The sequence below is a fragment of the Capsicum annuum genome, chromosome 11, assembly GCF_002878395.1.
Source record: "Capsicum annuum cultivar UCD-10X-F1 chromosome 11, UCD10Xv1.1, whole genome shotgun sequence".
Classification (NCBI taxonomy): domain Eukaryota; kingdom Viridiplantae; phylum Streptophyta; class Magnoliopsida; order Solanales; family Solanaceae; genus Capsicum; species Capsicum annuum.
In genome coordinates, this window is record NC_061121.1 from 118128666 (window position 1) to 118140685 (window position 12020).

General features: G+C 36.1%; 1 protein-coding gene and 1 non-coding gene across 3 annotated transcripts; both read right to left on the minus strand.

The window, feature by feature from the left end:
- Positions 1-663: 663 nt before the first annotated feature.
- On the minus strand, positions 664-754 carry LOC124889178. The gene has a single exon (XR_007047790.1). It is a non-coding gene; the product is annotated as a small nucleolar RNA U36a (small nucleolar RNA).
- A 5466-nt stretch (positions 755-6220) lies between these two features.
- Positions 6221-11815, minus strand: LOC107848026 (hydroxyproline O-arabinosyltransferase NOD3). Of its 2 annotated transcripts, XR_001667759.2 has the most exons (9): positions 11154-11708; positions 9636-9703; positions 9350-9551; positions 9038-9135; positions 8870-8939; positions 8712-8783; positions 8491-8604; positions 7402-7560; positions 6510-6719 (listed from the first exon to the last, which is right to left on the minus strand). XR_001667759.2 is itself a non-coding variant. In XM_016692680.2 (8 exons), the coding sequence occupies exons 1-8, from the start codon at positions 11577-11579 to the stop codon at positions 6657-6659; spliced, it is 1113 nt and encodes a 370-aa protein (XP_016548166.1). In that variant the 5' UTR covers positions 11580-11815; the 3' UTR covers positions 6221-6656. The 2 variants fall into 2 exon arrangements, 1 of the variants encoding a protein (XP_016548166.1); XM_016692680.2 differs by lacking the exon at positions 7402-7560 and having other exon boundaries at positions 6221-6719; positions 11154-11815.
- Between the last annotated feature and the right edge of the window lie 205 nt (positions 11816-12020).

A 12020-nucleotide genomic window follows, 5' to 3' on the forward strand; every position in this document is an offset into this window, starting at 1 on the left:
AAGTTTCTCTTCCAGAGTGAGATCAATTGAATCCCCCTCTGTCTCGGACAATTCAGTATTCGAATCAATGGAATTCATTGGATTATCAAATCGAATGATAGAATTGGAGGTGATATCTTAATAAGTGGGTTTAGTCGCCATTGAAGAAGTAGGAGGGTGGGATAGTACAAAGAAGATAGGGAAATAAGAAAAAAGGTAGAGAGAGGGGAAACCGTCTCTCTCTAACTCACAACATGTATGCACTATACCAAATATTTGTAAATATTTTCTCTCAATAAGTATAGGACATTATTTTTCTAGTATTGTTATTTATGTGACAAAGAAAATTGAAGAAGAAAACCTGCAAACAACAATTAAAAGAATGAAAAAGGATCAAATGACTAACCCTTGTATAGTACTATAAGAAATAATTTAAATATATAATTATTATATTTTCAATTCAAATATAATCCTTCTGTTATATTTTCGATCCAAATATTCTTTTGTCATTATACTTTATCACAAATTTATTCTTAATATTGACGAAGAAGCACGTGACAAACTCAAAATCAAATGGTTTACTTCAATTTAAATGCCTGATTATATTTTCTTATTCATCTATTTAATCCATAATATATTTTCAACCAAGAACACAAGTTTAGAATAGCTCAATATAAAAAAAATAGATTCATGTTAAAAAAAAAATTCAACCATTTTTTGTCATATATACTTCATAGAACCTGAAAAGCGTGAGTAAATCATCTAATCACTATCTAAACAAACCCATTAAAAAATCAGCGATATAACTATGTTTTCACTTAATAAGAAGAAAAGTAGAAGGCAAAACGAAATTTGTACAAAACACATTTCATAAAAGGGGGTGATTTTCTTTTAAAAAAAACAGATATTTAAAATTTGAAGTGAAATATTCAATTTGAGCTTGTGAATTTAGTAGAGCTAGTTTAGTTTATGCACTTTGCGCGTGATAAAAAACGTGTATCTCATTTGCCAATAAACTACAAAAGAAATTGAATGTAACAACAAACTTCATCATTAATTCATCGCCAATTGTTCATAGCTAAATTATTTTATATCAAAATCTAATTGTTACAATTCTCATATTTTATATCAAAATCTAATTGTTACAATTCTCATACTCTTAAATTTCTCCCATAAATTGAGATAAATAAGCACTCCAACATTAATAAATTGATAGTTTCTCAAAGAAATCGAGTTGTTACTGATGGAATAAAGTTTAAGCATAAAATTTTTAAAAATATCAAGAAGCAATACCTGTTGAGAGTGGAATTACTTGAAGCATGGTATGATAAAATTAGTTTGAAAAGTTAGTTACTAACACTAGGTATTGAGACTGAAATGCCATTTGTAAATGAGTTGTAATTAGTTTTGTTTAGTCAGTTAGTTGTTAGAGGCTTTTGCACAATTATATAAGTAGAGAGATACACTGTTACATTGGCACAATAATGGATTCATCTTAGGTCAAAATAAAATCTCTTTCCTTCCTCTGTTCATTCTCTCTCAAGCTATACTTTTATCAATGGATCCTATTGCTTAGCTAGCATAATTTAATATGGTATCAGAGCCACAGATATAGTGTGGTATTTTTTGTATTTACACGAACAGATAGAAGACGACCAGAGCTAGATTCAATGGCGCTCGACAATGAACTGCCTAATAAACTCAGTCACAATCATCCTCCCTTCTTACATTCAACTGATACATCTGGTGTAGTCTTGATTTTGATGCAATTAACTGGCATCAATAATTATGTAGTCTGGAGTTGTGGTATGCGAATTGCTATTCTAGGTCGTAACAAATTGAGATTTATTAATGGTACTTGCAAAAAGGAACAATTTGGCTCGAATCTGGCAGATCTATGGGAACGATGTAATGCGATCGTGTTTTCATAGATCATGAATTGCGTCTCGACCGAATTGCTTAATGGAATTGTATATGCTTAGAGTGCAGCAGCTGTGTGGAATGATTTGAAGGAACAATTTGACAAAGTAGATTGCTCCAGAATCTTTCGAATTCATAGAGATATTGCAACTGCAGCTCAAGGTACAGATTCCATCTCTGCTTATTATAGCAAGTTTAGAATGCTCTGGGCATAGTTTGACTATTTGACACCAATACCTGGTTGCAATTGTGATAAATCGAGAGAGTTTATAACTTTTATGAAATTCCAAAAACTGTTGTAATTTCTCATGGGATTGAACAAAACATATGATCAAGCTCGAGGTTAAATTTTGATGATGGTACTAACTCTCTCTCTGAACAAGGGTTACTTAATGTTAGTTAAAAGGAAAAGTCAAAGGAGTATAGCAGGGACTTCTGGTACTAAGGATATGGGATACATCATTGCTTTAATGGGAGCTAATTCTGGTTGGGGGCTTGATAAAAGTGGTTATAAGAGCAACTACGGCCTGTTGAGTACAAGCTCGAGAAGAAAGAGGTGATATGATCCTCCACATCATGCCTATCCACAATCCAATTACCTACTGTGTCACGAAGGGCAAAAATTCTATTTTTGTACCTTCTATGAATAGTGGACATATGGTAAAATTTAGTATTTGCGTCACCCTCATTAAGCGAGTGGATACGGGATTTTAGCCTCCAAAATTCATGTTCAGCATAAAACAACCCAGTTAGTTCTTGATTGAGAGAAACTTCAAGTTTTTGAAGAAAACTACTAGTTGGGTAATGAGGGGATTTTTGAATTCCGCCTAACCGCGCGAGGATATGTCTTTGCTTACCAAAAATATTTCCAAAAACCTCTTTGTTCCAAACGGCTACTTGGCTCTGGAAGCAAGTTATGGACGGTAGTAAAGCATTATTCATTCTTAGCCAAGAATTTTTAATAACCGAAGAAAAGTGAGGATGGCTTGTCCAGATGTTTTCCATTCTGAAAGGCTTATGTGATAGGACAACAAAAGTAGTTAGTTGAAGAAGTAAAGGATAGTGATCAGAATGAGTCCGGGACAAGTGCCTAACAGAAGATTTAAGGAATAGCTGGAACCAATTAGTATTTGCTACACATCTATCAAGACGTTCCAGAATAAGAGTATTATTTTTGTGCAAATTTGACCAAGTGTACTTACTTCCCGAAAAACCTAAGTCAATCATATGACAATAATCTAAGAACTCAGCAAATTTGTCAAATCTTGAATGTTTAATCAGTAATCCCCCAAACTTTTCGATGGAATCACGTATTTCATTAAAATCCCCACCCATCAGCCAAGGTCTGTTAAATGAGTCACCAACTCACTTAAGATTCTCCCAAAGACTCATTCTATCAACCATATTATTATAAGCAAAAATAGTAGAAAAAATCATTTATTTGGGGAGGGGAGTACCTGAACGATACAGTGAATTTCTTGATGGGTCATAACGACCTCCGTAACATTCAAAAAGTTCGCTTGCCAAAGGATAGCTATTCTTCCTGCTTGTCCCGAGGCTGGGATAATAACAATATTTGAGAAGTGAAACTCATTGGGCATAGACTGATGGTTTGTCCTATGAGTTTCTAAGAGGACTACAAGTGCAGGCCTATGCAAGTCAAGAAGTTCCTTAAAGTGAACCTTAAATTCTGGGGAAGAAAATTCCCTACAGTTCCAAATTAGAAAATTCATCGAGCGGTTAAAAGTTAGAGGCCTTCGGGGGGAAGAGTCTGGAAAGTCATTGTTCCTTAGATAGGGACTCATAATTAGAGCATACTTCCCCACATCGGGGTTAAGGGTTGGCCTCACATGAATGGAACACCTGAACATATTTTGAGGATAATTTACGTTTATTTTTTTTTTTCGGATAGTTCTTTGAGGAAGAATGCCTTTACCTATCCCAGGAATGTAGTTGTTGCCCCCGTCCTTTCTTCCGTATTGGATGTTGTCGGAGGCGGAAGAGAACTCAGTGGAACAGGAAGGAATTGTGAGTCGGATTCCATCGCCACTACCGTCACATGGGTTGAATCCATAGGGTTGATTCCTCCCCTGATGGTGGCGGGTAAAATGGAAGTGTCGGGAGGGATTGGCTTGTCGCCGGTGGGTCATTGAAAACTTCCGTCTCTCTCGTCATCCCCTCTATTATTATTTGTGCCTGGTCCCAAGGGTTTTGAATCAGTACCAGACACTCTTGACCATTCACTGTCATGGTGAATGTGAGTGCATGTCCCGTGAGTGCCATCTCCATCCATGACTGGGGTGGATAAAGAGGAATAGGATTTCTTGATGTGTAAATTTGGTAAGGAGGATGATTGTTCTCTTGTGCCATCAGAATATATTTATGGTATAGTTGTTGAATCGAGTATGATGGGCTGTGATGGATATGTAGACCCTTGAATGGGCAAGTTAGAGAATGATCCATGATTTATAGCAGAGGAAAGAGTAAGGTCGAAAACGTGGCTTTTGGCAAAGTGAGATGGAGAAAGTGATTTTTGAGAATTTAACAGATCATTGTCATTACGTGGAGAGTAATCATAATTAGGGTGAACATCAGAATTGTTAACAGGTGAGTGTACGTGCTGGGAATTTTTTTTGTCATGCATGAAGTCTGTCTGTGGCCTATCAGCCTTCAATTGAGAATCAGATGGGCCTATGGTATTATTCAAGAAAAGAGGTGAATTATTTATTTTTAAATCCTTCAAATGGGACAGAGTTGGAATAGATGAATTAAGCTCTATGGACCCTACTTTAGGAAGATCCCCATTTAAAGGAATTGTGGTGGAATCGTTAGTGCAGAATTTGGGGGCGGGGGCATAATGGTCGTTATAAGGACTTTGTAAGTCATTGGGCAAAGAGGACTTACCTGGGCCCATAGGAGGAGAAAGATTGGGGCCCTTTACCTGGGAACCACTTTTACTTAACAGCCCACTAACCCGTAATGGCCCAGTAGGGCTTCTATCAGAATGTTGAAAGTTAATACTTTCTTTCTCTGCTGGATGATGAGGTTGTCGCCCCTAGGGAAATGAACCAGCTTCCAACCTTCATCATCTTCTTCATTTTTATGACGCTCATTTTCGGTTACAGTAGATTTTGGTGCTTTAGCAACAACTTTTTCGTTGGGACTATTATTCACCGTTCTATATGGGAAATGGGTGGTATGCCCAAGTTGCCCACAACCAGTACAGAGTAAAGATGCAGCTTCGTAATAAATCAGCTGTTTGTGAGCTCCTATGTACAAGTGATGAAGAAGGGGTTGTTCTAACGGTACCTGCACGCACAGATGAGCATATCTTCCCCTAGAAGTTGTGGAAGTACAAGTTTTATTCTTTTGCCACAATCAAATTAGGATTTAGATTGTGGTATAAGAGTTATTCCAACATATCATGGCAATCACCATCGATCAGTAATTTCAGTCACAGTCCGTCCTAACCTTTAGCTTCTGCTACACAAAGACCAAGTAAATTCATGTTTTATGGTTTACATATTATCTAATTAGTTTAGATTAATATAGTATGTAAACCTTAAAAAAAAAAAAGAAACTTAAGAATAATTATGCCATTACGGCAAATACCAATTACCATGATCAAGCTATTTATGAGCCCATGACAAATAATGCTGGACAAAGCGTTGTAGGCTCGTTTGACTCACTTTGATCATGTAATGATTACATTAAAACTAAAATCCATTCATTAATCTTAATAAAGTTAAAAAAAATATTAATTTAATAATATATTTTATTGTAATTGGTTATAAATTTGTACTTTTCAAATTAATTTCATGCAATGAATTTTTTTGATACATTGCACTACCTTTTTTGTTCAATATTAATATACATCATTTGAATTGAATTCTAATTTAGACAACATTATATATAATTAATTACCAATTTAAACTAATAATAATTATAACTCGAACAAACTTATCATAATCTATTTTTTTTTTATGATGTAAAACTAAACGGAACTAAATATTAAAGAGCCGGCTCAGCTCCACGCAGGTCAAAGCTCGTTAAGCTCTACTCGGTAGAGCTGGGCTCAGACTCAGCTTCACTCAGCTCAACGCCCACAGTGACCTCAGACTCAGCTTCACTCAGCTCAACGCCCACAGTGACCGATAACATGCTCTGACTCAGGAGATATTGCTATTTATCACAAGCAAATTTTCAAGTGTATCGATTTAGCTAGAATACTAGTGCATTTATGTCCAACTTTACAACTCTTACGTTTGCGCGCCGAAGGCTCATCTTCCAAAAGGAAAAACAACAGAAGAAACAATTGCAATTGAAAGTTAAATCAATGCAATACAACAGATATTGCCTTCGTAAAAAGACATACAAAATTCCAGTATAATCAGCCATCTCGTATAGTAAAGATCATTTCTGAGGCGCAATAACTTGTGTGTCCTAATTTAGCCCAAAAAGGCCTCAGACCTCCTATTAAACTTTAAAGACACTACACAGCAACAGATTTTCACAAAGAATACAAGCATTATAGTTTTAGTCCACAAGCATCATGGAGGGACAGAGAAATTTCTATGAAGGACAGAACTACTCTAGTATGACACCGTGTCTATTAAACTTGTTTAAATCATATATTGTTCTAAAGATTATCCATCTTGAAGCCTGCCAAAATCTGGTAACTCTTGACATGCGCTGTGCTTTGGAAAATGAGCTAAGCATAAGTATAGGGAACTACACAAGTCAAATTTGATTCATTCTCACTCTGTCTCCCATCCAGGGATATTAGCAGTAGCTTCATTAACCATTTTCACTAATCTTACCTGCAAAAAGGGAAAAAGAAAACATGAACAGTGATAAAAACAAGTCTGGTTCCTTGCAGATACTGGCACTTTTTTCCCTCCACTTGCATGTGTGCAGTGATATAACATGCATGTCTGCTTGCATCAATCATTGTCATGAGATTTAATCACCTTTATATTAATGTTCACACGTAAGCCCACTGCTAAAGGACAAATCATATGTTTTGGGTTAAACGGGCTATAAGGAAAGGATATTAACAAATCTGTCACGCTCTAACAGAGGAATAAATGTCACCATGTCCCTCAAATTTAACCTCATTGTAGACCACTAGAATATAAAATAAGAAAATAAAAGAAATGCTAGACGTTCTCTAATTTTTTCTAGTATCAGCATATAAATATCTAATTGGACAAGACTCTTAGGAAATACACAACAACATACCCAGTGTATTCCCACATAATGGGGGGTCTGGGGATCTTAGGAAATATAGGACCTAAAAAAAAATGCATAATTTTGGTAATGGTAATAGGATGTCTTTTCCTTTTCCTTCTAGAAGAGACAAGCTAATCAGTGCCATCATATTAGAACTGATTGGGCCTTTGCAAACAATAACATGTTATTGGGGCTTTTGTGATGGTTCAGTAGATCAGAGCTAACACTTGCCACACACAGATTCAAAAAAAAAAAAGACTTGCAACTTACCACTTGCTCAAATATGCTAGTCCAAATGATGGCTTGTGAAATTCCTTAATCTAATGCTCAGTTAGTTTCTTATTGATGAGCGACTTAGAATTATTGACAGACATTTCATTTACTCTGTTCCAGCACCACTAGGAAGTGACTTGTCCTAACTTGGGAAGGCTGCAAGGTTATTCTCATTTCAGTCCATTGCCATTTTCTTGTGGTACTTAAAAGGAAAACACAACGCATCATATAGACATAATAAATGAGCCATCATAAGTTTGAAGAAGTCATCCAAACACCTAGGGATGACTCATGTTCGACGTAGAAGTGACGTTTAGATCTGGTTCATCAAGGATAACTTCAAGCGCAAGTTCACTGAAAATTTACAACTTTGATGTTGGGAATAAAAACACAATACCTAGTGTAATCCCACAAGTGGGGTCTATTGAGAATAAGAAGTATTTTGGAATTATTGTAGAAGAAACTTTTTGAACGATTTAAGTTTGATAATTGAATCTGATGGGTAGAATCAATTTGCATGGCAATTGGAAATATGTGCTGGTAGCATATAGTGCAACACATAAGGGCAGTATAGAATCCCGTAAAGGGCAGTAAATTTGTGAAAACTATAACGGGCATACAGAGGATAAAAGAATTTCTCAAGATGAAACCTGTAGGATGGACTAAGGTGATTCTCATGTCAATCTGTTCCCATTAGTCCATCCTACAGGTTCATCTTGAGAAAAAATGTCGAACATTAGTTGCTTCTTAAGGCTCTATAGTCACAAACATTTATGATAGAAGAAGATAAATAGCAATGACAGTATGAGGTAAAATGAAGCTAGAAAGCGAAGGGAAGCCATAACATAAGCCAGTATCTTTTGACCATATCAAGAACAGAAAGTTAATCCGATAAAAGTAAGCAAAACAACTGAATGGGACAGTAGCAAAATTACAGATAGCTTCTGTTGTTTACACAGCATATAAATCTCTGCAATCTTACTTTTAAAGTTGACAGTACAAATTTGAATGATTTCCCAGGTACTTTTTTTAAAGTTAATAGTTCTACAGCATACCACAAAGCTGTAAACAGAGGTTTAAACGTACCACACTTTCAGGAACCCCTGGAGGGGGCAAACTGAGATTTTTTGGTGGAGGGCCTCGAAGGTAAGATCTTTTGTCAAATCTCCATTCACCAATTTTTCCATATGTCAACTCTCCCTGCTTAATCATCAAAAGGATTCAATGAACGGCAGACAATGTTCGTTACAGGTTATGACAAGAAATTCCATGTTTGCAAGAACAGAATCTGTAAGTATTTATTTTACCTTCATATTATAATCACATCCATAGGTATAATGAATAATAAACCTCTTTCCAACTTCCAGATCCCATGGTGGCTGAAAATGACCGCCATTTGTTAGCTAGGAATTAGTCAAGCATAACATAATGAAGAAAAAGATATTTTAATTCAGCTCGTGCAGACCTGTAGCATGAAGTCCTTTCGAAGAATGTGGCGTACACCATGTAAAGCAGATGCCACTGCATAGCCATACCTGGAACAAGGAAATACAAATCAAATTTAGACTTCATAAGCCAAGCATAGTATGAACTACAAGCAACAACTGAAATAAGAAACATAAACATCACACACATTTCCAGAACCCAGCCAAAAGCTTTGTCGGTTTCTGGATCATCTTTCATCCTCAAAGAAACATTCATCCATGTAGGAGCAATTTTCTCCAAGATGGACTGCAAAAATCAGAAAAACAACACAGAGGACGAAAACTGAGTACACGACCCAGAGAAAATGACCAGCCCAAAAATCTAGACAGGATAATGAGATCAGACAGCATTTTCATCGCATAGTATATGGTATTGTTAATGCAGTTCAGCAGGAAAGAAATTTCAAGGACCTTCCCCAGCAATAACGAAATACTGTTTGGTTCAGCATATAATAGCTAACCTTTTTAATTATTACTGGAGAATTTCCAATTGGATCAACATTAGTCACTGGACCCAGGTCCTCTGGATAGTATTTTCGTATAATTTTTTCATGTTCTGATGGTTTTATGTAGAAAAAGGGGAATGCGGTTGGGTGATCTCCACGAGCCAAGTTAGGCAAGGGATTTGCAAATATATGGTCGGGCTCTGCCATTAGAATGTATCTGCATCAGTAATAGCATATTGCACCGTTCAGACTATTTGCATACAAGAAAAAATGGTATACATTATCCAGCGTAGTGACTTACTCTTCTTCAATTGTTGCCTTTTCAAGCCACTGAACAAAAGCCCATGGTCTGTTAAGGACAATATAACCCTGAAGATAAAATGGAAAAGTTAGGATGTGAAAGTATTTTGCTAGTGAAGCAACTCAAGTAATTAAACTCAGAGAACCAACGTTTTCGCAGAAATAAAAGATATGTAGCAACAACTCAATTTCCAGTAAACTGCTCCCCATGGCTTCAAACAGCAGATGATCATTCGTTGATTCATTAGCAAACCGTTGAAAGAGAAGTCAAATCATTTTCCTATTCTAAGCTATGAGCCTCTGAAGAAATCACTCAAGTTTCCCTCTGACAAATATTTCCTTGAACAACTAATAAAAAACTGAACAGATCAAAGTCATCTCACCCCCCAAAGTAATCCAAAAGTTCATACATCTTTTGAGCCCCAGGAAAGAAGATATGGAAGACCTAAACTGAGCAGATGGAAAACCATACTATCTTGGCATGCACCATTAAAAAACCATACATATTTCAAGTGAAGCCTGTTGACACATTTCAGCATCCCAGTGAAGGGGAAAGTGGGTATTTTCCCTTGCTATTCCCAGGGTCCAAAACCCAGCTTGTGTAATCTTTTTATTTATAGCATGGAAAAGATCTACTAAGAAATAAGAAATAAGCATCACTGAGGTAGGATCCAACCCCCCTCAAGGGAATAACACAAGCTCTAGGCTTGATGTGTTGTGTTTCCTTTTTTTTATAAACAAGTTGTTTAGTTCCTTCAGTAAAATAGTAGAAACTCCAGCGTTAGTTTCTTTTCCCAATCGAACTTAAAGTTGAAAAGAAACATTTAAGGAAATTTCTCACTTATTCCCCGGGTTACTTTCGCGATCGTGGGTTCAGCCACCACCTTCGTTAATTGTTAAACACGCTCTATGAAAATTTGTATATGCCACTGACAAGAACATATTCCCATACTCCCAGACTTTCCATAACCAACATTTAAGACGTTCACCAATTTTTTCAAAAGTTTAAAACTTAAAATTATTCAACTGTAGTGTTCATGAAAGTCTGATCACATGAGAAACTGAAACCTCCTTCCTCGAAGCCAGAAACTAGCCAATCCCAAGAAAAGGGGGTAAACTTATCATTCCACTGACTTAATAACCAAATTATGAAAAAACCAAAGGAACACCTTTCCAAACTAACTTCAACATAAAAAAAAAGGCAGCCCACTGCACTAAGCTCACGCTATGTGTGGGTTCGGGGAAGGGCTGGACCACAAGGGTCTATGCGCAGCCTTACCCTGCCTTTCTGCAAGAAGTTGTTTCCACGGCTGGCTCGAATCCATGACCTCCAGGTCACATGGTGGCAATTTTACCAGCCACGGTTAACTAACTTCAACATGCAATACTGAAATTCACTTTCTCCATGTCTCAAACAAAACCCCTCCTAGAAAACCCCGAAAACTAAAAAGGTGTCTCAAAACTAACCATTAAAAAAACAAAAGACTTGTTAAAAGACACAAGAAAAACAAATACTGACCCGATCCAATCCTGCAGGAAGGGGATCAACAACAAAAGTAGGAATCTCCTCCATCAAATTATCGGGTTTACCCGAATGCAGAACCCGGGTAAACCCACCCATATCGGATCCACTCCTCTCCTTCATTCTCTTATACCAATAATACATGATCCTACACTGCCACTTACTGTACGGTGCATCGGTCGCCGTCAATGCCACGTGGAATTTCCGATGATCACCGGATTTTAAACCCGATTCCTGAACCGGATCGAACCATTCCGATCCGCCATTGTTAGTACTAGTACTAGTAGTAATACTGCTACTTCTTGTTACCCTGTTGTGAATTATCATTGTAACCAAATTGTATGTTGCAAAGAAGAAACCTAATGCGAGTAATATCAATAAAAATGGCGAAACCCGACCCATATTCTTTCTTGGTGGCATCATTTTGAGGATTGGGTTCAATTTTTTGCTTAGGAGGTAAATCAAGGGAGAAATGGGTGATGAAAAGAAAGCGTCATGGGAAGTCTTACAACGATTTTCAAAGCTCTTATTAAAGTTGAAAACTTCCAGACGAGATTAAAAGAATTTTGATACATTTAGCATAATTTTAATTTAATGTTATAAAATTTAAAAATTAAATTATTTTTTAAAATTTTATGTCAAAGTTAAAATAATAATTTTTTTCAAAGGGAGGATTATAATTTAATTTGATTTGTCCATTCTCAAAATTAAAAATCTAGTACTCCTTCCATTTCATTTCTCCTCCCACTTGCTAAAAATAGTCATTTAGACGAAGTTTATTAAATAAATATAAAATATATCCATAATCATATTTAAATTTTTAAAATATAATTAATAAAATTAATTTAATAAAATAAATATTTT